Source organism: Neolamprologus brichardi, chromosome 1 (genome assembly GCF_056152115.1).
Source record: "Neolamprologus brichardi isolate AB-2024 chromosome 1, ASM5615211v1, whole genome shotgun sequence".
NCBI lineage: Eukaryota > Metazoa > Chordata > Actinopteri > Cichliformes > Cichlidae > Neolamprologus > Neolamprologus brichardi.
Genome location: NC_142104.1, coordinates 4,631,413 through 4,659,398, shown reverse-complemented (window position 1 = coordinate 4,659,398; position 27,986 = coordinate 4,631,413). Strand labels below are relative to the sequence as shown.

At 38.8% G+C, this 27,986-nt stretch overlaps 1 protein-coding gene across 1 annotated transcript; it reads right to left on the bottom strand.

The window, feature by feature from the left end:
- On the bottom strand, positions 1–27,986 carry LOC118456127 (adhesion G protein-coupled receptor G2-like). Its single transcript, XM_087842509.1, has 13 exons — positions 27,839–27,986; positions 24,066–24,135; positions 23,742–23,883; positions 23,097–23,216; positions 19,988–20,113; positions 19,803–19,848; positions 19,541–19,635; positions 18,810–18,925; positions 4,371–4,639; positions 4,202–4,298; positions 3,858–3,987; positions 2,572–2,728; positions 1–95 (listed from the first exon to the last, which is right to left on the bottom strand). Exons 1-13 carry the CDS (start codon positions 27,981–27,983, stop codon positions 1–3), a joined length of 1,608 nt encoding a protein of 535 aa, XP_087698635.1. The 5' UTR covers positions 27,984–27,986.

Sequence of the window (27,986 nt, the reverse complement as noted above, 5' to 3'; positions counted from 1 at the left end):
CTAGGTGCTTTTGCTATGATTTTCATTGCTTGTCTTAGTAACGCAGGTTTTAGCCTTTCTCGTTGACATCATAAACCACAGGAAGATGAAGAAACCTGCATGACACAAAGAAGAGAGAGAGGAAAGCAAATGTTTAGACTGTATACAAGAGATGCAATGAGGATTCACATTTGAAAATGAAAGCAGTAAATGAACTATGTGTCAGGATCTGCAGGATGGAGAGGTGATTAGAGAAGTGGAGACAGCTGGGGAGAACAAGACATGGCTGAACAGAATCATAACAGACCAGAACAGAAGAAAAACTCAAGACAATCGCATGAATGGAATAAATACAATGTGCTCAACACAGTAGTTATGGGAGGTTTGGCTCCTTTCAAGGAGCTGGCTCTTGTGGCTCCCAAATGGCTCTTAATTTATTATCATCTGTGGCCTCATATTTTAACCTTATTTGGTAAATATGATAAACACTTTTGCATTTAGTGTTTTTGTGCGAATCCTTATATTTGCCTAATATTGTGTATTTATTCTGTTACAAAAGCAGGCATCCTCACTTTTGTCTGGTATTTTAATCCAACTTTTTATTTTGACACAAAAACAAAACACTGCAAACAAATCCACAGAACAGAAACAGAACCACACTCAGTAGCCAAACAGTATGTCCTCAGTGCAGGTTGACATTCAGAAATATCTAATCCTGAATCCTGAAATGCTGATACTTCATTACCAGCATTTCATGTTGCACGATCAATTCCCATACAAAAATATCAATATCCAATTTGATTTAACTTTTTTAATTTATTTTTTTCATTTTTTAATCATAAATATGAGATACAGACAAAAGTAAACTCGGCAATTAGCGGGATAGTCGACAATACCCTGTTAATAGAAACTACAATCGCCTTCCGCCTAGGGATGGGTACCGGTATCCGGTACCATGCTATTATCGCACCGGTTCTGACATAAACGGTAGTAACCAGACCGAAAAGCAGCGCACATTTCGGTGCTTTATTTCGGTGCTTTTTTTCTTGAGCTGTGATACACTTTAGATTCTAGCCAATCATTTTACGTTTCCGAGGATAGTAGGCGGGTCCAGGTACGTACGTTCTTTTAGAGCAGAGCTACAGATTAAAAATGCCCAAGGCGAAGCGGTCAAAGTCTGGCTGTACTTCACAGCAAAAGATGCAAACTCAGCAGCCTGCAACAAGTGCTTTAAGCTGATACTGTGATACTGTGCAAAGGAGGTAACACCTCGAATCCAATGAAACACCTGGCGACGCATAGCGTTTTTTTTAAAAGCCGAGAAATGCGCCGTATTTGATAGCTTGCTGCGAGACCTCACATCGTGCACATCTACTGCGGGTGTGGTGCCTGTTATCAGACCCGGAGTTAGCAACATACCCAAAAACCCGAAGAGTAGAGTCCTGGCCCCTAGCCCTGCCAGTGTAGCAGAAATGATGAGGATGATGATGCAGCAGCAGCCGTTCTTCTCTGCGTGAGTAGCTTAATGTTGTTCGTGTGTAATTTACGTTGAGTAGGCTAACCACGTTATTACATTAATGCATGTAAGGTGAACTAGCAAACACCGTCATAGCTACATGCGGCTGTCTTCTTGTTTGATGGCAGATACTCCCTTCACCCTGGCCACAAAGGCTAAAATGACCAAAGAAAAAGTGGAAAACAGTTAAACATGAGAGGTTTTTGGACAAAGTTTGTGTTCTCCATTCTTTAAGCACCGGTTTGAGCACCATTTAAGCACCGGCACCGTTTCAAAAGTACCGGTTTGGCACCGGTATCAGATAAAACCTAAACGATACCCATCTCTACTTCCGCCTCTCATTCATGTGCGTGCTACGGCTCCGCAAGAGTGTGAGCCAATGAGAAACCTGAGGCACAAAACATTAGACCAATCTTGATTTTGTTCACAGATCATAACTTCATTTACGTTCAGCATAGAAATTATGCTGTGTGCGATGTATGTGGGAAGACAGTTAAATACTGTGGCAACACAACAAACCTCGTTTAAAAGAAAAGTGGGGAGCCAACTCCCACTCGATGGGAGTCTGATGCTTTTGCTCATGACACATCACCACCATCCAGGCCTCTAAAATCATCCCAGATTACCAGCTGGATCAAATCTGAGATTTGACCTGCAAGGTTACTCTGGTTTTTCATATCAGCGTGAGCAGGGAAGACACTTGGACATCAAGGCAGTGAGGCTAGACAAGACCCCTCACCATTCCTAGGCTCCATCTGAATTTTGTATTGCCTGCTGGGTAAGACTCATGGACCAGAGATTGGAACTTTTTTAAGAGAGCTAAACCACAGTTCCTGTATATGGCCTGCATATCAGTAGCTGTAGTTTATGTTTGTTTTGTTTTTAAGTTCAATGACAACTCTAATGGCCACCTAAAAGAGTATTTCCCTTACAAAATGATATGAAAAATATTTTTATTCAATTTATTTCAAAAGAACGTAAGAAAAGTAAGAAAGTACAAAATTTCAAAAGTTAGGTGCGTTTGGACTAATATCAGCACAGAACTGAGCTTAACAAACAAAAAAGATTATACAGACCATGAAGTGAGTTCAGGATGCAGAAGAGGTAGAAGCCAACAATGGTCAGATGGCCAAAACAGAAGAAGACCAGGCCCCAGGTAATGCCGAGCAGAGTCATGACTCCCAGCAGGGTACAAATATCTTTCTTTGCTCTGTCACGGTTACTCTGCCCAAACTGATTGGCCAAATATGAAATGACAAAGGAGATAATATACAATCTAAAACAAATAAAAGAGTCCCTTTTTACTCATTTTTAATAATGGGTATGTGTTTTTTTTCATTGTTGTTGTTTTTTTTGTGTGTTTTTTTAATAAATGACCACAAAATATAATGCATTGCTCAAAATAATTAGAGGAACAATATACCGCAAAAATTTGGAAAAAAAAATCAATGCTGATGTGGACTAGTTAATGTGTTAGGAGAAAGGATGCCATGTTGTTGGGATAAAAATAATACTATCAACCTACACTGGTCTGAATTCACAGAGAGCCCAAAACTTAAAGGGAAAAAATTATGCCACAGGCTGGTTCATTTTGCTGAACTTTCATTGCCGCAACTTAAAATGGTATTCAGTAGTTCGTAGGGTCCTGTGTGCTTGTACGTATGTCTGGCAACATTGTGGCATGCTCCTAATGAGACGATGGATGGTGTCTTTCGGGATCTCCTCACAGATCTGCACTAAGGCATCACTGAGCTGCTGGACAGTTTAGCTGCAACTTGGCAGCATCGGATGGACCAAAACATAATGTCCCAGAGGTGTGCTGTTGGATTTAGGTCAGATAAGTGTGGAGGGCAGTGAATGTTATCAGTTCCTTCATCCTCAGGAACAGCCTGCATACTTTCACCGCATTGTCATGTACCCGGAGAAGCCCAGGACCCACTTATCCAGTTTAGGGTCTGACAAGGATTTTATCCTAATACCTAATGGCAGTCAGGGCTCCTGTTAATTTCATTAATATCAAAGCAGCTGAAACTGAGTAACACTCCCTCTGCTACTTAACTGACCTGGGATATTGATCTGAAGTTCACTTCATCAAGTTAAATCTCCTAATTAAAAAGTGTTCCTTTTTTTTGATGATTTTTGATAACCCATCATACAGTTTATCCTTTAATAGGAACAATTAATGTTAAACAAAAATGAACAATAATGATGACTAGAAGTATTCCATAGTGTTCTTGTTATGTAAAACTCCCAGCTGATAAGACTAATTTAGTTATTTAGTTATACTAGTTATTTGAGTTTTCACAGGACATATTGACAGAGAAAACTTCAATTTTAATAGCAATACAAAACTGCCCCGTACCTCTGTGCTTTTGCGTAGAACCCAGACACATCTGATTGTCGCTCCAAACATGAACATGTTAAAGAGGAACACCAAGCTGAATAGTCCCAGTGTAGTCCCCATCTTTACAGTGTTATTGGTTATATAGCATCTAAAAGAAAGGGAATGCACATTATACATGTTTTGGTCTCTCAGACTGTGAAATTTAAAAGTACATTCTGTACTCCATAGAGATTGCAGATTTCTAGATACATGTGATTAAATATATCAGAAACTACTCAGTATCTCAGCTTTGTCAAATTAGATGCTTGGTGAAACTGAGTTTGGTGCCCATATACCAACATTTATGAGTAAATATGAATTACATTGCCCTTTTGGTGGAGTTAGATGTGTCCAGAGAGACAAGACCATAAAAGCCTCTGTTTATGATCACCACCACTGACACAATGACTGCAGGAACACCTGAAACACAAGAACTGAACACTTATTCAAATTATGATAATAACAGCTTCATGCTTAAATTATTCCACTCACCCCATCCGACCATGCTGAGTTTGAGCAGATATCGCTTGATGTAGATGTTGAAGACTTTGACTAAGAGAAGGTAGAGGTGGAATCCCTCCAAGGCCATCCAGAAGAAAGTGGCCAATAGAGAGTAGTGAAGGGCAAGAGCCATGTATAAACAGACCCCAGTGGAGGACACTGCTGCCACTGTGGAACTTAGCAGGAAGTGCAGGTTGAGGAGGATCAGTGCAATCACGAGGTTGATGTGGACCCTCATAGAAACATCTTCTCTGATTTTTCTGGAGAAGGAGATGTGATTCATGGTAAGTGACAACTTTCATGTAGATTATTTGGTCAAATTCTGTTTGAAATAAAATTGTCACCATAGCAGGGGGAATTGAGCCTATCCCAGCTACGATAGGGTGAGAGGGAGAGTACACCCTGGACAGGTCAGCAGTCTGTCGCAGAGCTAACACATAGAGACAGGCAGCTATTCGCACTCACATTCACAACTATGGGCGTTGTAGAATGATCAATTAACACAATGCCACTATCTGAATGTCTTTGGACTGTGGGAGGAAGCTGGAGTACCCGGAGAGAACCCATGCAAACATGTGGAGAACTTGCAAACTCCATAGAGTCAGGTGGTTTAATTGGACTGAGGAACTTCTTGCTGTGAGGCAACAGTCCTAATCACCGCGCCACTGTGGTGCCAAGAATGTCATCAAGGAGAAAAATAATTACCTATTTGTGATGAAGAGCAAAACAGCGATGACCAGGGTAAAAAGAGAGAGACTGCAGCCAATCAGAGTGATGTATGTTAAAATCTTCTGGTCTTTAGGTGATGGGAAAGCAGGAACCTGTGGAGGAAACCCACGTTCACATTATTTTGCAGCATCCCCATTGTGAGTTGAAATGAAAACCAAAAAGAGACAAAAACAATAAAGAGCTGATGTAGATTGTATGGGGACAAATCAATGAACCAATAAACGGGGAAATTGGACTAAAGAAGTGGCAGACCAGTATCTGAAAATAATGTCCTTAAGAAGTAGGACAAAAAAGAGGAAGGACCTGACACAGGACAGGACAGATGCTTCTTGCCCTTCAGGCGATCCTTCAGTTTACAAAAGTGTCATAAGAAATGTTGTGAGTGAACAGATGTCTGTCTGTCAAGAAGCCCTTCCTGAGAAAAGGCTGGTGTATGTTAAATTACATAAGAACTATACTAAAAATCAGTGTCAACATGGCTTATGGAGTGATGACATTTTTGGCTCAATTGTTTTTAAAGGCGTTAGCTGAGTGCCTGCAGCTAACTGTACGATACGGTGGGAGCTCTGTCACGTTGACATTTCAGCTACTGGTGTTGTGAATCTTATCAAAGTTGATGTTATTATGAACACAGTAAAGGTACTGTTAGATTTTGGTCAGTCATGCAATACCATCTGTTGACTGTTTCATATTTCAGCAAGAACTCCAAGATACTATAACTACACCAGAGTACCTGGATAGAAAATAAACACACAACATTATTGAAGCATTATTATGGGATCGTCCTGACAGAGAGTGGAGCAAAAGGAGTCAACATTAAAAAATAAAGTATTGATGCATGCTCAATCATCCAGGAAAGTAAATCCCAAAAGGTTGATTCTGTTCATCTGGACGTAGTGTTTTTAGAGGAAGAAAAAAGAAATCTCCCAGTAAAAACGCTACGTACAGATGTCACGGGGTGGAAAGGGACAAGTTTCTAGGTTTTTTACTATGCATGTTTTGCTGTGTTTTATCGTTTTTAATATTTTAATATTGTACATTGGTTTATATTTTATGAGTTTTATTGCATGTTTTTTATGGTATTTATTTGATGACTTGTCCTGGAAAGACTCCGCCCCTACCTAATTACAAACCTAATCACACCTGGGAGGTCCCGGAGGCCAATAAGAGGGCCTGGAAGACCACACAAAAAGGAAGGCTTGAGGAACACTGCTAAGAAAGAGGCTTGAGAGACGGCAGGAGTGAGTGGTGTCAGGCGGCGGCGCCGCCTGCAAGCCTGGAAGGCTGGTGGAGCTTGGCGTCAAGCGGAGAGAGGAGGATACAGCGCCGGCAATCGAGAGACTCAGAGCGAGCGGCCGATTGCTGCAGCAACGCGAGACCCGAGTACGCGTCTGTGGAGAACTGGAGGCGACGAGACGGGCCGGTGCCGAGTGACAGCTATAAAGAAGCGGCGGGCGGAGTTGAGAGCTCTGCCCACCCGGGGTAAGTCTCTGGACTTTTCCCTGTTAACGATTGAAAGCCGTCTGAAAGAATAGTAACTGCCGCTGCCTCCCTCCTTTAGCGCACCGGGCCGCAGAACGTGGGAAGGAAGGCGAGGACGCCGCCGGGTTCCCCTCCTGCACCGCTCCGCTGGATTTTTTTAAACTTTTTAGTGACTTTTATATCGTGGCGGACGCCACCGGATTTTAATGTTGTCTTATTTTTATTGTGTTGTTCCCTGGCCAGGGTTGTTTTAATTCATTTTACACTTTTAACTATTTAAATATAATAAATTATATTTTAATTATACAGTTTTAAAGTTGTGTGCTTTCCCTCGGCGACCCCACTGCTCTATCCGTTTTGGAGGAAGGTTTCCCCTCCTTTAAACGAACACTGGAAAAAAACCTCACCTTCCCTCCGTTACACAGATGAACAGAATCAACCTTTTGGGATACAAAAAACAGCTTTGAATGTCCTTCAAGAAACTATTCTTTGAAAACTTGAAAACTGCTTAAAGGAATTACTAGAAAGTTTGATGTGAGTTAAGGCTGAAGGCATAGCAAATATTAACCGTCAGACTGTTAAGAATACAAACGCAGTTGTTATATAAAGAAATGGCGGGTGGCTCAAGGCTTTGACACAGAACTGTATATTATTATTGTCATTATTAGCAGCAGTTTTAGTAGAACTACACTTAAGCGCCACAGTTTTTTGATAAGTTGAATAAAAACTTTAAAAAAGTGCTCATTTCTTTTATGGAATGTTTGGGAAGGACTACACATTGATATGTTTGTTATATTTGTGACAGTGTCAGTGTAATTCATGATAAGAAATAAATATTCTTTATTTATTTGTGTTTTACTTCTATTTTTTTTTTTTATATAAATATGGTTTTTGGAAAAAGTTTTAGCCTAGATGGGCCAGGAACCATACAGGGCAAGTTTGGTGACCTATGAGTATGCACCTCACTAAATTAAAAATCCTGTAACACCCTTAAAAACACTTGAGGGTTGAAATGTTGACTTTCGAAGTTTTTCAGTAAATGCCCTATAAAGGATTAAAATAATATATAAGTTAATAAGTTTTTTTTTGATGTTTGATTTTTTTACCAAAGCATGAGAAACACATAGTTAAACTATGTCAAACTCAGCATAAACCTGCTGGATTGTTAGTAACACACCTGCCAACTGTGAAGCAGATCAGAAAATGGTTGTTAAGATAAATGAAGAGAGATTTCATATTTTATTACTGAGGTGTTTGTCAATATTTTGTTGATGACGTTCCCATCAACTCCCAAATTCCACTTTTTAAGATGAAAAAGTTCACTCCTACCATGAGCACAGCAAAGTATGTGAGATGGTCACAGGAACAGGTGACATTATTCTGACCACGTGTCCATAGGGTAATGCAGCCATTCTCACTAAAATCTGATAAGTCAAACAAAGAGATAAGTTATGCATACGATGCTTTTACATCCAAGTCAGATCAGCTCACCATTGTAATCTTGAAAAAACACACAAACAACAATGACTCCGGTTTATAAAATAAAGATTTGTGATAGACACTAATGTTGATGTGAAGCTTGGTTACTCACTGCGTGTTGTGAAGTTAAAGAAGTGGCACGAGGGTTTCTGGGTTTCCTGTGTCACAGAAATATTACACGTTTACATGCTTTTACTATACATACCTAATTTTTGAGAATTTGTTGAACAAAATATAAAATATATTCAATAATATAATGTTAACAGGCAAAAGTAGAGTAAATGATAAAATTCAGAAGCATTTACATTTATTTCCTTGGTAAGGTTGATGGTGATGTTGACACGCTGCTGTAGTCCTGATATGTTCTTGCCCTCCACACTCAGGCCAACCAGTAATCGATCATACACTTCATATGGGGATCCTAAAATAATCTACAATATGATACAAATTCATCAGTTGGTTTTCACAGGAAAGATTTATGTAAACTTTGTCTATTCTGAAATACAGGGTGGGCCATTTATATGGATACACCGTAATAACATGGGAATGGTTGGTGATATTAAAGTCCTGTTTGTGGCACATTAGTATATGTGAGGGGGCGAACTCCTCAAGATGGGTGGTGACCACGGTGGTCATTTAGAAGTCGGCCATCTTGGATATAACTTTTGTTTTTTCAATAGGAAGAGGGCCATGTGACACATCAAACTTATTGGTAATGTCGCACCCTGTACATTCATTATTATTTGCATCATATTTAATGGTGTTGTCGATTTTTCCCTAAAGAGCATCTATTTCTGCACAGTTGTTTGAATATGCCACTTCCTTGTTTGTAAAATATTACAGCCTGTGTGGAAGCTGAACTCTTAATATCTCCAAATCTCCAAAAAAAATGTAAAAAATAATGGCAAATTGACTGGTTCTTATATAGCACTTTTCTACTCTGAGTACTCAAAGTGCTTTATATTCACACTTTCATTAATAATCAGTTTCATATTCCATTCACACACTTTATACAAGCACTTTTTTCTACGTAAGTGCTTCTTATCTAACTATCACACTCATTCATATTCCAATGGATACATCAGAGAGCAACTTGTGGTTAGTATGTGCCCAAGGACATTTGGCACACAGACTGGAGCAGACAGGGACTGAACCACCAACATCAAATTGGAGAGGTTCCCAAAGGTGTCTTTAAATTTATTAGCTCAGTATTAAAAGTTTATAAACCAATGCATTGCTACTCATCATCAGCATTTATAAAATACATAAATGACTGCACTCTTCTATCCCTTGTGGTAAAAACATGGAGATATTCTTTAATACTTAAACATTAGCCCATTGAATCATAAGGTATGAAGCTAAGAACAAACATATCATTCCTCTAACAGTCTCCATGATTTGATAAATCATGCAGACAATAACATACTGGACATAAAATTGGAGTGGAGTCTTTCTTTAATCACTAAAAGAACTGTATGTGAGTTAGTGCTTGCTGGGAGAATTGCTATTAAATAGCTTTAAATAATCTCATTATAAAATAATAATATAATATTGAGGATACTGTGCATTTAAAGTCAGCATTTCCAGTGTATATGTCTAGTTCATATGGTCTGCAAACAAAGAAGTTTAATTACTATTGTAAAATCTATACACATGCGAAAAATCTAAATTTCATAAAACATCATCTACTCCCTGACCTGGTTTGTTTCAGGCCACTTGAGCTTGAGGAACACGATTGTGTTATTCTGTCCAGGATTCAGTTCTCTTGGCAGCTGAACGCTCACTGTGCTGCTGGGAAGAGGCTTGTATGATATTTTCTATATTATTGACACAATGCCAAAAACAAGAAGAAGAAACATTGCATGTGAATACTTGTAATAACACAATGAAACTCTCAACCAAGGCTGATGGATATGAGGTTTTTGTTGCAGAAAAACTAAAATAATGATCTGACAGTGATAATTCAGAAAATGATTAAATACATTTTAGCATCTAATCTTGAACTAGATGACAAATCAGTAAGATTCATAGTCTTTGAAGCAGCAGCAAAGTTTAATCCGTAAAGCAAATGTTGAGATATTTCACAGTATAAGTAATAATATACAACCTGTATTGTTGCTTATGAAAAAAATAAACATGTACACTGTTTGTATCTTTTTGTTTTCCCAATGTAAAACACTCCATCTTGTTTTCTTTACAGTGTTAATAAATATTTTAATATAAAAAAAATCATCATTAGAGTTTTTTAAATACCTCATTATCACTCGCATAAATGTCAAGGCCGTCGAACATGTCATTGGGTTCATACAGGAGAGAAACAATATTGTCACAAGTCGTTGCTAAATCGGTCCCGTTTATTTTTTTTTCCTCCATAAAATCTTCTAGCTCCATGATCGCTCTTGTGAAAAAGGACAAGTAAATATTAGCATGCATCATTTTGATTCTTACAATAATTCTTATGGCATACTATAAACTATCTTAAATACCTTAAAAACTCAACTCTGTGTTGTACTCCTACATACATAAAACTCCAAACAATTGAAATAAAAAAAACTATGCTCTCATTCGAAATGAAAGTGTTTACTTGATAGCGCAATCAAGGCTTCCTTTTTCCAAAATGTTGTCTACAAAGTTGATATAGCAGCAGGAATCACCTGTAAAATAGCACACACTTTCACATTTTCACTACATTCAAGTAATTAATTTAAACTTTGGTACATTTTTATTTACTGTATTACCCAAAAACAAAGATGTGTGGGTGAGACACTTCAAACTTAAAGCATAGAAACAAGCACTCTAGATCAATATTATAGGATCCTACCTTCATTCTGACACTGACTCTCGCTGGAATCTGGACCTCCTGAAAACACCAGCCACCAGAAAAGCCAGCACTTCATCCTGTGAAGTTGACGGAGTTCATTTGAAACAGTATCTGTGCTTTACAACCATTAGCAGGCTATATCAAGGAAGAAGTTCACCCTTCAAAGCAACTTGAACGTTTAGTAACTTAAGATACCCATATGGAAAAGATATATATAAATCTTATAAAGTTTGTATCTGTCTTGTGTGAAACTTGTATGAAAAGCATACAAGAGTAAAAACAGATATAAAATCCCTTGAAAAATTATATAATGAAACTTGTATGTTTTGGATACTTACTAAAACAATATATGAAAGTAATGAGAAAGTGGTCACTTTCATGAGTAAATCATGTAAGCCTTATATGATTTACTCATGAAAGTGGCCACTTTCATGAGTTAAGTCATATAAGTTTTTACTATTTCTTTTCCATATGGGTATAGTAGAGCATAAGACTTTTGGATTTAACAGTCACATTTGTGTGAAATCTGTGGGCTCTTAGAGCTCTTAAGTCTATGAAGGATGCAGATACTAATAGACTTTCTTAAAAACACACTTAATCCTAATCAATACTTTTTTTAAAATTATGTATTTACTTTATTTTATTTTCAATTGTTACAGACGGGACAGACATGACTGGGGGATAGGACAGGGAGAAAGAAAGAATGAAAGAAAGAGAGGGAGAGAAAGACAAAATAGACAAGACAAGCAAACAAACAAAAAAAAAAACACCTGGATCACCTGTCGAGAGAAGAAAAAAAAACACAGAAGAGAAAACAAACAAAAAAGAGCAACATAATAAATACAACACCATCACAATAAATTAGCTAACAGTAGATAACAGTAAATACTAAATATTACATGTTATTGTGCAGCACGCAAGCTCGACAGCGCACAATGTGCTTTGAGTTAGCAGCCAAGAAAGGTGTAGTTTGTGTCTGTGTACACCTGTGTGTACACCTGTGTGGATCGGCACGCTTGTATTCAAAAGGTTTCTCCATGTAACGATCTGCTAGGGAGTGTGGGGAGCCATAGCCCCGTCCCCCAGGGCATGAAGCAGGTATGGAGGAGATCCAGGCCCCAGACATCCAGAGGCCCCAGAGTACAAGGACCCGAGGAGGACCACCAAAGGGGCAACCGTGCTACCCTCCTGGGAAGACCTCAGGAGAGCCCTAGACGAGGGGTCACCCAGCAGCCACGGACCAGAGGCCGGAGGGGGTTGCAGTGACGTGCGCACGGGCTCTGCCGGCAGCCAGCTGTGCCAGAGAGGACCGAGCCCCAGGCCCAGAGGCCGGAGGCCTGAGGGCGCCCCATCCCCCAGAAGGGGCCCAGCCGGGCCACAGGCGCCAGGCCCCGCCAAGTGGCCACCAGGAGTGAGCCAGTACATACATGAGCGCCGAGCCCCAGTCGACAAGAACCACTGACGCACTGACGTCTGAGGGCATCAGCCACCGGCAGGGAGTGTGGTGAGGGGAGTTAGGCCTCCATGGGGGAGTTCCCAGAGAGGTGGAGTCTAAGACCCGACCTGACATATAGACACAGACGAACAGGCGCACGCAGACACAAACGTGCATTCCCACCCCCATATACACAAACAAATACTCGGCACTCACCCGACGTGGAGACAAACAGAAATAGACACTGTACACACAATCACACTCCCCAAACATCCTCTATATCCCAGGTCCAGGTACACTCGCCCCCAGAGGGGCAAACTGTACCTAGACCCAGGAGATGTAACCCTTTTCCCTGGGGTGGAGGCAAGCAGACCGCCACCTTATCTGCAGTAGCAGGGAGGCCCCGCATCCCAGACCCCAATCTGACGGCCAACACCTCCTCCCAGCTAATCCTAATCAATACTGATGTGGTACAGATCCTTCGTTGAGGTGTAGCCACAGTCGATCATCTTTCTACATCTCACTCAATCCTCCTGTGTCACACTAACTCTCTGCATACCATACTACCACTACCAGAAGGTCTGACCACAGCTTGCTCCACTGTTTGCACCACAGATACTTTGGGCCACTAATACACTGTGCACAAGTCTGATTATCCACACGTTGAGCACTATTGCAGTGTATTAAAATTATGCTATGCACTATACTAATACTAAACCATAAAATTTTACAAAATTATCCAGTATGAATTTAAAGTGGTTTAAAGTGGTGTGTGTGTGTGTGTGTGTGTGTGTATATATGTATGTGTGTGTGTACATATATATCAAAAAATAGTAAAGAACCAAATGATGACATTTGTCATGTTAAGTCAAATTTTATATTATTTTTTTCCTACTGAGGAATCTTTCCACATCAGCTCTTCATATTTCAGTTTATATATTTTCTTACTGAGGATTTCAAATATTTGGGTTAAAAAAAATCTAACCAGATTCTTATTTGGCCTCCAGTAACACTGTGAGGAACCCTGGAGTTATTTTTGACCAGGATATGTCCTTCAATGCACATATTAAACAAATATGTAAGACTGCTTTCTGCCATTTGTGCAACATCTCTAAAGTTAGAAATATCCTGTCTCAGAGTGACGCTGAAAAACTAGTTCATGCATTTATTACTTCTAGGCTGGACGACTGTAATTCATTATTATCAGGAAGTCCTAAAAACTCAATGAAAAGCCTTCAGTTAATCCAAAATGCTGCAGCAAGAGTCCTGACAGGGACTAGAACCAGGATTCGGGAGACAGATACTATCTCTATCTCGATAAAGCTTATAGTTAGGGCTGGATCAGGTGACCCTGAATCCTCCCTTAGTTATGCTGCAATAGGTGCAGGCTGCTGGGGGATTCCATGATACATTGAGTGTTTCTTCTTCAGTCACCTTCTTCACTCACTATGTGTTAATAGACCTCTCTGCACTGAATCATACTTCTATCCTGTCTTCATTCTCTCACCCCAACCGGTTGCAGCTGATGGCCCCGCCCCTCCCTGAGCCTGGTTCTGCCGGAGGTTTCTTCCTGTTAAAAGGAAGTTTTTCCTTCCCACTGTTGCCAAAGTGCTTTCATAGGGGGTCATATGATTGTTGTATGTATTATTGAAGGGTCTACCTTACAATATAAAGCTCCTTGAGGCGACTGTTGTTGTGATTTGGCGCTGTATAAATAAAACTGAATTGAATTGAATTAAAAAAGTTTGAATTATTTTGAATGAATTGGACACAAAATTACATACATTAATATTTACATTTTACATTGATTGAACACATAATATCCTTCAATTTAATATGAAGCCTTTATATGTGTTTCAGTGCTAAAGCAGCTGATCTCAGCACTGCTGATATTATCTCTGAATGCTTCATTCAAGATTCATCATGACTGAACCAGAACTGGTAGCTCACACCATTATGTCATCTTTGCAGCTCTCCATTTAAAAAGCTCTCAAAAGGTAAAATATTATACTGGGTAATCTGTTAGTATACAAGAGTTTGTCCATAGACTGAAAAATGTAAAAGTAGATCATTAAACCCTGAAGAACCTGTCAGGAGAGAAGGGATAAGGCTTTATTTCATCTTTGAGGTATAAATGTCACATTTGGCATTTTGTGATGATTCTCTTTTTGTTTTATTATGGAGTAAGTTTTTAATAATTCTGGGTAAAAAAAATTGTAATTAATTAACTCAGGGGCATTCTTCTATGGTCACATTCAAAAACATGTACAAACAGCCTGTCGTGAGTCAACAATCTGTGATGCACAACAGGATGTTATACATTATTTACATATTATTTGCATATTGTTCCCAGAAAGATAAATATGGGAATCAGCAGACCTGTTTTCTCTACAATATCAATGTTATTGCTGTTAATAATCCTTCAGAAAATAATTTCTAAATAGTAATAGGGTCTAGAGTCTTAGTGGAAATACATGAGGTGATATTAGAGCAGAAGTACAACTACAACAAGACACTACAGAAAACGAACCTTCAAGTAAGACAGGAAATGGACTAAAAAAACAAATTTTAGACTGTGTACACTCAAAGTGCTTTAACATACCATGTCTCATGTCTCATTCATACAAGCCTTTTTTATATGCTTGAGTGCTTTCTATCTAGCAATCAAACTCCAAAGTATTCATCACAAAGCAACTTGGTGTTAGTATCTTGTCCTGTAAACCAAATACCGGTTTACAGTTTGTAGCAGTCAGGGGTTGAAAAACCAACCTTCCAATCAGGAGATGACCTGCCCTACCTCCTGAGCTGTTATTCACGAGGCACGGAAAGCATTTACATTTATATCTCTTCATATTACCAAGTAAATGTTTTATGCAAGAAAAGTATAGAGACATGAAGGTCTTTAACATAAAGACAGCCAAAGCTAGCCTACCTTTGCATGTTTGCATGAGTCCTTTTTATCTGAGCAGAATCAGGAACACAGCTGATGTGCCAGCAGGTAAAACACAAATGAGTAACTCTGAAAAGATATTTTTGCTCTCATTAACATTTCATGTAAATTAGTTTTTGGAAAAAAAAAAGAGGAAGCTTCGGCTGACAGAAGACTAAAAACATATTCATCTCATCTTCCATGGATACAACAGTGACCATCAAATACAGGCTGACATTAAATTAGTGAAATGTATTGCACTCGACACTGTATTTACATTCTATTGAAACATTCAGCACTAAGTTTTCTTTTTAGATGATAATTTTCTTTTGATTTAATTTAAATTTAAATTCCGGGCAAGGACAGAGAGACTCAAGAGGAGCTTCTATCCCCAAGCCATCCGGGCCCTAAACACACACACACCCGCCCTCTCACATCATCTATAATTGACTGAGACAGGACTCTCTTCCAGACACTTGAAACCCAGGCACAATGTACATTTCAAATTCCTTTAATTTTAAATATGTTTATATTGTCTATTCTGTAAAATAGTCTATTCTTATTAATGTACAGAATTGTGCTACTACTACTGCACATTCACCCAATGTACATACTATATATATATATATATATATATATATATATATATATATATATATAATGTTCTTCCTCTACCCCCCCCATTTTTGCACATGTCGAGGAGCGTGTCAGGTTACATTTCACTGTGTGTTATACTTGTATAACTATGCATGTGACAAATAAAGAACCTTGAACCTTGAACCTTAAACCAATTTGTTATTAGAGGCCAAGTGTTGTATTTCACTGCTAGGACCCCCCAAAACAACAAATTGAACATAAATTATGAAATTTCCAGTTTTGTATGCATTGTGATTTTCTTCCTGTTATCACAAGAAACAAAAAAGAAAGAAAGAAAAATATATCATCCTGTGCACTACTGTTATCATATAAACTTGAATTCAAGCCATCATCTCAAATCGCATGTAGATGTATAGACCAACAATAGATTTAGTGACTGTGTGTTGTTGCTTTAAGCCCTCTGTCAGGCTGGTGACCTGTCCAGGGTGTACCTGGCCTCTCACCCTATGGTAGGTGGAATAGCCACCACATGACCCTGATGAGGATAAGCAGAAGAGAGTGGGAAGAGAGAGCACAAACATATTGTTTGTGTCTGTGCTTTATGGACATCTTCACCTTTCTGCACTCCTTCCTGGTTTAAGAATGGTAAAATATTATTACGTCTATTAGTTGAATAAATACCTACTGTATATCCAAAAATGATTTATTGTTAGCTGTAAATGGCAAGTGGTGGAGGAACTTTTCAAACCATTCCTTTAGGAAAAGAAACAATAAAACACTATGAAAGGATCTCTCCATTACCATATGAATACATTACATATTATGTTGTTAATGTTTTGTCAAGCTTTTGAACTGTTTAACCTGCCATACCTGACCAGCTCCAGTCTTTGCTAATGGGACATGAACACACCCTGAAAACGAGAGCTGCAGTTTTGTGAGATTATGAAAAGCTTTCCGAGACAATAGCCAACTGTGGCCACAAGATGGCAGTAGTGTAAAGGCTGGTTGAACATATTAATTGACAGGCAGGGATGAAAGGAGAGATCGCTACACTCACTTGTCACTTTGTTAGGTACACGTGCTTAACTGCTCATTAATGCAAATATCTGAAAAGCCAAATACATGGCAGCAACCCGCATTTAATCACGCAGACTATGATCAAGATGATCTGCTGAAGTTTAAACAGCAACAGAATGGGGGAAAAAACATGATTTAAGCAATAGCTGTTGGTGGGATTTTTTTTTACTGGGATTTTTCCAGACAACTACCTTTGTTGAGAAAATATGCAGAGCATCAGTTCTCTGCAAGAAAGTGCCTTGATGATGGCAGAGGTCAGAGCAGAATGGAGCAATATTACTTATTTATTGTTCTGTAATTAGAAAACAGAAAGCTGTTTTTCCAGTCATTCTGGATTATTTTTACTGTGTAATTCTTAGAAGTGCCCCAAAACAATAAAACTTCAGAAGTGTGGTCATCCTATGTAAGCTGGTCTTGGAAATGGTAAACCCCTTGCCACAAAAATGTATATCAACAGGAAAGTTTCAAATAAATTACTGTCAAAATGAGTAAAACAAACTATTGTCTATTGCATAAAAGAATGCATTTGAACAGTTTTCCAAAACTGGCCTCTATGAATAAAGATTAACGTTCCTGTTTTTAAATATCATAAATATGATTACTAAACTAAACTACTTAAATACCATCCTACATATGATTTAAAGTGAAAGTAAGTATATGTCAGTGGAGAGTGAGTGTAGACCCAAACAGAACTGAACTAAGAGCGAGCCTTTATTGATGACTCAAATAATGCAAAAGAAAAGCAAAAGGGAAACGAAGGCTAACAACACCTAAACTGGAAAAAAACAACTAAAACCTGAATAAATGACTCTGAAAGCAGGATGACATGGTGACTTGAAACATTAAACTCGGACATGGAAACTTGCACCAGTGACACTGGAAACAGTGTCCGGCAAGGCTGCCGGACACTGGCGCTACCGGGCCCTCTGACCACCACCAGTAGGCAACGGGTGAAGTGTCTCGCCCAAGGACACAACGACTGAGACTGTCCAAGCCGGGGCTCGAACCAGCAACCTTCCGATTACAAGGCAAACTCCCAACTCTTGAGCCACAATCGCCCCGAAGGTTAATCCTCATGAAAGCCGGCAATACGCCAGGGAAACATAGCAGGCCAAGCTAGGGATGTGATGTGCCCAGTCCCAGAGCCAAAAGTTGCCCCATGCTGTCCACAGACAGAGGAGGGAGCGTCAGCTGAGCCTGCTGAAGTGGACGGCTGAGCTAGGGACACCCTGAAGATCCACCACTAGCAGAGAGGAGTCGCTACGCGCTGTCCATAGACAGGGAAGTAGCGACAGTGACACTGGAAACAGCCAGAAAGCCCAACCCAGTGAGCTACCAAGTGGGTTCACTCTGGCCGCAGAAACCTGACATGCTGGCAATATCCCAGACAGGGAGCCACTGCTGCAGGCTCGAGAACTCACTAGCCGGCTGACATATCAGACACAGCGAGATCCAACTGGTGAGTAAACTGGCGAACCGCAGGCAATACGCCAGAGGAACACAGCCTGCAGCAGCACAGCCACTGAAAGTGAAGGGCCAACTGGCCCTTCTCTACTCGTCAGATACTCAGGACACCAGTAATTTAATCTTTTACTCTGTGTAATAGACATGAAATTAAATAGAATTAAAAACCAAATGAAAACATGTACAGTTTTGCTATTTGAACTATGATATACAATTTGATAATAATACTGAACAAAACTGATTTGGGCTTTAGATTGCCAGTAACTATTCTACAAAGATAATTAATTGACAAAAAGTGAGGCGAGACAGATGAGAGCAAATGCTGAAGAGTTGATGGGAGCAGGAGAGGAGGATGCTATTAGAAATAGGGAGGATTAAGTTTTGAAGGATGTCATCAATCAGAAAACAGATAATTACCTATTTGTGATGAAGAGAAAAACAGTGATGACCAGGGTAAAAAGAGACAGACTGCAGCCAATCAGAGTGATGTATGTTAAAATCTCCTGGTCTTTAGGTGATGGGGAAGCAGTGACCTGTGGAGAAAATGCACTTTCACATTATTTTGCAGCATCTCCATTGTGAGTTAAAATTCAAAACAAAAAGACACACAAAGTATAAAGATGTAGATAAAAGAGCTGATGAGACTTTGATATTAGATAAAATGAATATTGATAAAGTTTACCTTTATGTACAGAATCTAAATATCGTGATAATATCATATCGTGGGATCTATGGTGATTCCCACCTCTAATATATTAGGCTGTTAGTAACGCCGTTACTTGTAATGCCGTTATTCCCATCACTGATGTCTTCACAAAGACAGAAAAACACATCTGTGTTTTTATGTTTGCCTCTCCACACACACACAGTGTCACTACTGGGGAAAAAGTAGCAAAGAACAACTTTTTACCAAAGCATGAGAAACACATAGTCAAACTATGTCAAACTCAGCATGAACGTGTTGGATTATTAGTAACACACCTGCCAACTCTGAAAAAGATCAGAAAGTGGTTGTTAAGATAAATGAAGAGAGATTTCACATTTTATTACTGAGGTGTTTGTCAATGTTTTGTTGATGATGTATCCTTAAGTCTAAAGACACATAATTCTTGACTTAGACTTTTTATAATGAATATGTTGACTCCTACCAGGAGCACAGCAAAGTATGTGAGATGGTCACAGGAACAGGTGAGATGATTTTCACCACGTGTCCATAGGGTAATGCATCCATCCTGACTGAAAACTGTTAAGTCAAACAAAGAGATCAGTTATGCATAAGATGCTATTACATCCAGGTCATATCAGCGCACCTTTGTGATCTTGAGAAAAACCACAAACAACAATGACTCCGGTTTATAAAATAAATATTCATGTTAGACACTAATGATAATGTGAAGCTTGGTTACTCACTTTTTCTTGACGAGTTAAAGAAGTGGCATAAGGCGTTTTGGGTTTCCTATGTCGCAGAAATATTACATGTTAACATGTTTTTATTACATATACCTAATTTATGTGAATTTGTTGAATATAAAATGTATTTAATATAATGTTAACAGGCCAAAATAGAGTAAATGATAAAATTCAGAAGCATTTACATTTATTTCCTTGGTAAGGTTGATGGTGATGTTGACACGCTGCTGTAGTCCTGATATGTTCTTGCCCTCCACACTCAGGCCAACCAGTGCTCGATCATACACTTCATATTGGGATCCTAAAATACTCTACAATAAAACACAAATTCATCAGTTGGTTTTCACAAGACAGATTAATCTAAGCTTTGTTTATTCTGAAATACATATACTATTATTTGCATCATATTTATCATTCATTCATCATATTATTCGCTTTAATGCTGATTTTATCTGTTGTCACGCTCTGTTTTGTAATTTTAATTATTTTATGTATTTTATGACTATTGTTCCTTTTATTAATTGTGTTTTTTGTAAGGTGACCTTGGGTTTCTGAAAGGCGCCCTCAAATAAAATGTATTATTATTATTATTATTATTATTATTTAAAGGTGTTGATTTTTTCCCTTAGGCATAAACCTTCTTACATAAAACTGCATATTAAATTGTATTTACTGTAATCGCATTTTATGCATTATTGCAAAGAGCTAAAGAGCATCTATTTCTGAACAGTTGGTTGAATGTGCCACATCCTGTTTTGTAATATTACAGCCTGTGTGAAAGCTGAACTCTTAATATCTCCATATTTAAAAACAAAATGTAAAAAAATAATGGTAAATGGATTCGTTCTTATATAGCAATTTTTTACTATGAATGCTTTATATTCACACTTTCATTAATAATCAGTTTCATTTACACTCATTAATACTCTGATGGATACATCAGAAAGCAACTTGTGGTTACTATGTGCTCAATGATATTTGGCTCACAGACTGGAGCAGACAGGGATCAAACCGCCAACCTTAGGAGGTGACCTGCTCTACCTCCTGAGCTACAGCCACTGGCCCCGTTGTGTGTTTCTTCTTATCACTAAAATTGGAGCAGCTCCCAAAGGGGTCTTTAAATTTATAAGCTCAGCATTAGAAAAGTTTACAAACTAATGCACTGTTACTCACATCATCAGCATTTTTTAAATAAATAAATGACTGCACTATTATATCACTAAATTAAACATTAAATTAATGTTCCTGTGGTGAAAACGTTGACATATTCCACGTTTTCACCATAGTTTAAACATTAGCTCATTGAGTCATAAGGTATGATGTTGAAAACAAACTTATGTCATGAGGGGCCTCTATCTGCATGATTTACAAAATTTTAGAGACAAAAACCCAAAACACACTGGATATAAAATTATTTTTAAAGGCTCTATTGGTGGAGTTTTCCTTTAATCACTAAAAGCACTGTATGTGAGCTAGGGTTTGATGGGAAAATTGCTATTAAATAGTTTTAAATAATCCTGAATACACAGCATAGTAAAGGATCAGTACAAAAACAGTTTCTGCACACTAACAATACAATACAGCACCTATGAAGTTGACTGCAAGTTCATATTTAGAGTGATCATGTTACGTCTGGCATGGCAGACGTGTGGAGTTGGAGAATAGGACCCAAGATGCAACTTCTGATGAGAGTTAGCTTTATTTTATAAGGTGGGTGAAAACAAACAGAAACGGCGAGGCGAGAATACAACCTAAACTGGAAAAACTAACAAAACAAACCTGAAACCAAAAACAGAGATGCAGGGAGACACTGAGAGAAAACATGAGCTGGAGGGAGCTCACGTAGACGAACCAGCAACACACACGAAAACACAGGGCTAAAATACACACAGGGCAATCAGGGAATGGGAAACAGGAGGGAGACGTGGCTGGGATTAATTGGACATAACGAGACAAGGGGAAGCAAAACTAGAAACACTGACAAGAGGCACAGACCTTCAAAATAAAACAGGAACTCACACATGCAAAGCCACAGACTAAGAAACACAGACTTTACACAGAGGAATACACAGGCAGAAATGACTAAACACTAAACTGAGGAAGAACAGATCCAAAAACCAAAGAGCAAGAAAACCAGAACCAAAAGACATCACAATAATAGAAAACACAAAACGCTGGGTCAAAAGACCCAGGATCATGACAGATTATGCAAAATGGAATTGTAACAGAAGTACTCAAAAATAATTTTTAAGAACAGCATAAAAATTTTTAAACTGGATTACAAATTCAATTATTTTCGCACTCACAATAATTTGTTGTGTTTATCTTACTAGTATGATGTGCAGAGATCAGAGCACAGTCCATTTGAATTCCTTGGTAAAATTATATGATCGTAATCAAAGGAGCTTGCAAAGAAAAGCGTCTGGACTTCTTTAAGTTACTTGAAGACGTTTCACCTCTCATCCGAGAAGCTTCTTCAGTTCTAAGGTCAAATGGTGGAGAGTCCCAGATATAAACCTAGTGGGAGTTTCCCCCCACAGAGGGACAAAAGGACCGCCTTATGATCCTCTAATCGCCTGAGCCAAGGTGTGAAACTGGGTGTGGGTCCCAATCAGCCAGAGTTTCGGGCCTGATTGGGACCCTAACCCTAACCCCCTAACCCATCCCACACATGGGAGCACAGCTGAAACACATGAACCTAATGACTAACTAAAACACAATGAACAAAGAACACTGGAGTCTTTCAAAATAGAACAGGAAACATGGAGACGTAGACGTGACACATGGGGAACCTGATAAACCATGAACTAAACTGCAAACTACGCATGACCGAATAACTAGATAACTGAAAAGAAACTCGAATACAGATGAAATAACAAAATAACATGAAACTCAGAAACACTGGGTCACATGACCCAAGACCATGACACTTGGGGGTCTAAGCCCACACATTAAAGTCACTGTGCCTCCTCAGCTGATACATTTCAACTGTAAGTTATTGTGATTCATGTTGTGTGGTAATGGAAAACTTGTGGACAATAGGTTACTGCAGTGCAATTTTACTTTAATTATTTTATTAGTGGTTCAGCATTTAAGCTAGTTGTATAGCATGACCCATGAAAATTGTAAAATAAAAAATACAAATGTAATGTTGAGGAGAATGTGCACTCAAAGTCAGCATTTCTGGTGCATATGTCTAGTTCATATGGTCTGCAAACAAAGTTGAGTTAGCAGTGTGAAATCTATGCACATACACAACATTTAAATTTTATAACACAAAATCATCTCCCTGACCTGTTTCTTTTCAGGCCACTTGAGCTTGAGGAACACAATCGTGTTGTTCCGTCCAGGATTCAGTTCTTTCGGCAGCTGAACGCTCACTGTTGTGCTTGGAAGAGGATCATATGATGTTTCCTATATTATCAACACAATGCCAAAAACAAGAAGAGAAACATTCATTCATGTGAATGCCTGTGATAACACAATGAAACTCAACTAAGACTGATGGGTATGATTTCTTTGTTGCGAAAAAACTAAAATAATGTTCTGACAATGAATATTAGGAAAATAATTCAATATATTTAAGCATCTAATCTGGAACTACATAACACATCATTAAGATTCATACTCTTTGAAGCAGCGCCAAATTTTAATCTATAAAGTAAATGTTGAGGTGTTACATAGCAAAAGTAATAATATACAACCTGTTTTGTTGCTTATGAAAAATGTAAGCAATATACATGTACACTGTTTGTATCCTATTGATTTCCCAATGTCAAACATTCCATCTTATTTCTTTACAGTAATAATAAATATTTTCATATATAAAAAAAAATCATAACCAGAAAATGAATGTATGTATGCACATCCTTTTAAAGCAAGTTAATTACTGTCACAATCATTTTTAAATTAATATGAAATCGGATTTTTTTTAAATACCTTATCACTCGCATGAATATCGAAGCCATTGAACATGTCATTGGGTTCATACTGGAGAGCAACAACATGGTCAGAAGTCATTGATAAATGGTGCCCGTTTATTTTTCCTTTCGCTATGAACTCTTCTAGTTCCTCAATTGTGCTTGTGGAAAAGGACAAGAAAATATTAGCATGACTCATTTTGCTGTCTCTCATTAATTCTTATACTACACTATAAGCCTTATATACCTTAAAATCTTAACTCTGTGTTGTACTCCTACGTACATAAAACTCCAAACAATTGAAATAAAAAAGTATGCTGTGATTTGGAATGAGAGTGTTTACTTGATAGTTTCCTCAAGACTTCCAGTTTCCAAAATCTTGCCTACATGGTTCATACAGCAGCAGGAATCATCTGTAAAATAACATCAATTTTCACATTTTTACTACATTCAATATATTAATTTAATATCTAAAAGTCCTACAGGAGTTCTCCCATTTTCACCTGTAAACTCTGGTACATTTTTATTTACTGTATTACCCAAGAACAAAGATGCGTGGGACTTCCTCTGCACTTTATTAAAAGAATATCCGCTTTACGGTCTCCACATTCACAGGCAGTGTTTGACCTCGATCTTCTCTCTAAGCACTCAGCTCATTTTCATCAGTCAATGTTTTACTCTTATTAAATTCCTTGTCATTAGGTTGTGTACCAACTGCTTTCAACATGCTGGGAGAGTTCCAGATTAAAGGCCTATGGGAGTGTCCCCCCAGAGGCACATGGACTCTCCACCATTTGACCTTAGAATTGAAGAAGCTTCTCGGATGTCATTTGAAACGTCTTCAAGCAACTTGAAGAAGTCCAGATGCTTTTCTTTCCAAGCTCCTTAGACTACAATGACCTGGATGACTGAGAACCTTCATAGACAAACCTCAAGAACTTCTGAAAGTTTTTGGTGTTTTTCTGGAAAGGCAGCTAATTTTGTGTTACTTTTCAAGTACCTTGATTATTTCAAATGTTAATAATCAAAGACAGTATTTTGGCTGCTGCGTAGACTCACAACTTAGGAATTAAAAAATGCATATAGCAGACATAGATTTAATAAAAAAAATGTAATTTATTCAAATCCGACATCTGCGTTGAGATTTAGGTTGTGAGAGCGTCTGTGTTGAATGGAGAAGTTTACTCTGACGCCTCTGTCTTTTTAAATGGAGGGACAGTGTTTGTATATGTAAGCATGTAAAAACTAGATTAACAGCAACAGCAATTTGTCTATATCCGCCATTGCAGAAATAAATTTTTGTAAAGAATAACCTAACGTCAAAAAAGGCACACACCTTTGATGTTGCGTGACTAAAGCAGTGTCTCAAATCAGGGGCTGCATCCTTTAGAGAACCTGGCTTTCGTGGTCTACACGTGGGCCAGGTCCTCCAAAGACCAACAAAGCCGGAAGTGCGAATCTGTGAAATTGGACAGTGTAGCCTTCAGATTTGCGTCACCGCTGTCTCAACGAAATTTAATAAACTCAGCCATCTACTCCTTCAACACGTTCTCACTCCCAAAGCGTAACATTTTACACTAGGTGACAAATCGTCAACATATTACGTTTTCGGCTACCCACCACGTTCCTAAATGACGACCTCGGAAAAATGAGGAAATATGTGAAAATATGAGAACCGTATGGACTCAATCTACACATGTTCGCTCTTTCTCTTCAAATCGCTTAGAAACACGCTATTTAACATCATCAAAGTCCTGGTTAAGATCAGGAAAAAGGTTATGGTTAGGGCTAGGGATAAGGTTAGGTTTAGGGCTGGAATACAGGGCTGGAACGTCTATTACCGGGAGCGTCATTGCACTGGATTTTCGGCCATAACCCGCCGCGTACCATAAGAACGCCGAAGGTCTCCTTTTGCGTTCCTCAGGAACGCCGCGGGACGTGACAAAACGTCGACATGTTACGCCTCGGGAGTGAGAATGGGCTGACTCCTTGCTATGTAAACTATAACAGGACACAGGAGTAAATTCTCCACCATCTCACACTTCTGTTTAATCAGTTTTCTGTTTGACGTTTATTTAACTGTGTGAAAACTATAACTTTAATCTCAGCCGAACCAATTTACTCAGGAACAAATAAAACACTGAAAAAAGCTCAACAATAACATTTTTAAGTTACCTAACCTGAGTAGCGAGTAGTCTGAAAACAATGTGCCGGGAGTCTGGGGTTCTCGCCTACTCTAGTGAGCCTTGACCTCCTGGTCAGCTATCGAGCTGGTGGGTAACAGATGTCTCCGAAAACGTCAGGGTACTTTTGCAAATATATGATGTCTTGATAAACAGAGCAGATATTTGAAGTTTACACAGCTACATTCTCGCCTGATGTTAAAAGTTTTTTTTGTTACCCAGAAAGAATAATATTTCAAACGTTTTAGTTGCGCTCCTCCGCTATTGCCGCATTTGAAAAGTATTTTTATATTATTGTCCAAATATTATAAATAATAGTTTAACTAATAAATTATTGAAAAGGGTAATACCAGTAATATTACAACTAAGTAGCCGCTGCCATTGTAGAAAGTGGAATTGGCTGGGCTGCACTATGAATTCTGGAATAAGTTGGGCCACGAAGGATACACCCGACACATCCTTCAAATTTGGGGAAATGAAGGACGCATTTGTTGTCGCATTTGGAGAAGCCTTTGAATTGGGACAGCCTTCGTTGCATCGCTGTGACATAATCGGCCTTCAAATCCGGCCTCCAAAGGAGGCAGCCCCTGAATTGAGACACAGCCCAAATCTCAGTTTTCCTCTCAACACCTAAACACAAAAACGGAGTTTTCGAAAATCTCCACCATGGGAGGAGTTTTTAAAAATCTCCATTTTCAGTGGAGACAGAATAAGACAGAAGTTATTGTTTTTGGAAGTTATGTCCCTTTGGACAAGTTAACTGATACTCTTGGTCCTCTTACCTGTCATCATTCTCACACTGTAAGAAATCTCAGAGTGTTTTTAGATGGCTCTTTTAAATTAGAGAAGCAAGTGTCCACAGTTGTGAAAAACAGCTTTTACCAGTTACGTGAAATTGCCAAAGCGAAGCTTTATTTTCCTCCTAAGGACCTAGAAAAACGTATTCATGCCTTTATCACCTCTGGACTGGATTACTGCAGTTCTCTCTATTTGGGTCTTCAACACTCATCTGTCCATCGCTTGCAGTTATTCCAAAATGCTGCTGCATGTCTTTTAACAGGTGTTAGATTGTATGAATCGTGGGCAATCGTGGCTCGAGAGTTGGGAGTTTGTCTTGTAATCGGAAGGTTGCCGGTTCGAGCCCCGGCTCGGACAGTCTCGGTCATTGTGTCCTTGGGCAAGACGCTTCACCTACCGCCTACTGGTGTTGGCCAGAAGGGCCGATGGCGCGATATGGCAGCCTCGCTTCTGTCTGTCTGCCCCAGGGCAGCTGTGGCTACAACTGTAGCTTGCCTCCACCAGTGTGTGAATGTGTGTGTGAATGGGTGGATGACTGGGTGTGTAAAGCGCTTTGGGGTCCCTAGGGGAGACTAGTAAAAACGCTATACAAATACAGGCCATTTACAATTTACCATATGAACACATCTCTCCAATTTTAGCAACTGACACTGGCTCCCTCTCCATTATTGTATTGATTTTAAGATTTTTAAATGCTATGGCGCCTAGTTATTTAAGCAAACTCCTCAACATGTATAACCCCAAAATAGCACTGAGATCATCTATCCAGATGCTCTTAGTACAGCTGAGGTCTCGATTCAATCGTAGAGGAGCTCGGGCCTTCGCAGGTGCAGGGTCTAGACTCTGGATTAACTTGCCAGGTGATATTCGTACTTCAGAGTCTATACAGCCTTTCAAATCCCGTCTTAAAACTCACTTTTTTATGCTGGCTTTTAATTCAATTTCAGTTCATGTACCATCAGACTTGTTTTATATTTTTTATATTTGTTTGTTTGTTTGTTTTTTCTTACGTTAAATATATTGTATTTTTCCTTCTATTGTTCTTAACTAATTGTTAAGCACCTTGGTCAACTTTGTTGCTTTTAAATGTGCCATAGAAATACAATTGACATTGATATTGATTAAAACCTCCTACCTTTATTCTGACACCGATCCTCACAGGAACCCTGACCTCCTGAACTTTGATATTGCGTTGTGTTGCACTCTTTTTTTGGAGTAAGACATGCAGAGGGTTGGCGTGACAGAAAAAACACCAGCCACCAGAGAAGCTGCCACTTCATCCT

Excerpts from the sequence above, each read along its gene's own strand:
- LOC118456127 (XM_087842509.1), bottom strand. The coding sequence starts at position 27,983 with ATGAAGTGGCAGCTTCTCTGGTGGCTGGTGTTTTTTCTGTCACGCCAA. Across the intron at positions 19,849-19,987 it reads ACCTTACCAAGGAAATAAAT|GAAACCCAAAACGCCTTATG; the intron begins GTAAATGCTTCT and ends TCTGCGACATAG. Across the intron at positions 4,299-4,370 it reads ACTCAGCATGGTCGGATGGG|GTGTTCCTGCAGTCATTGTG; the intron begins GTGAGTGGAATA and ends CTTGTGTTTCAG.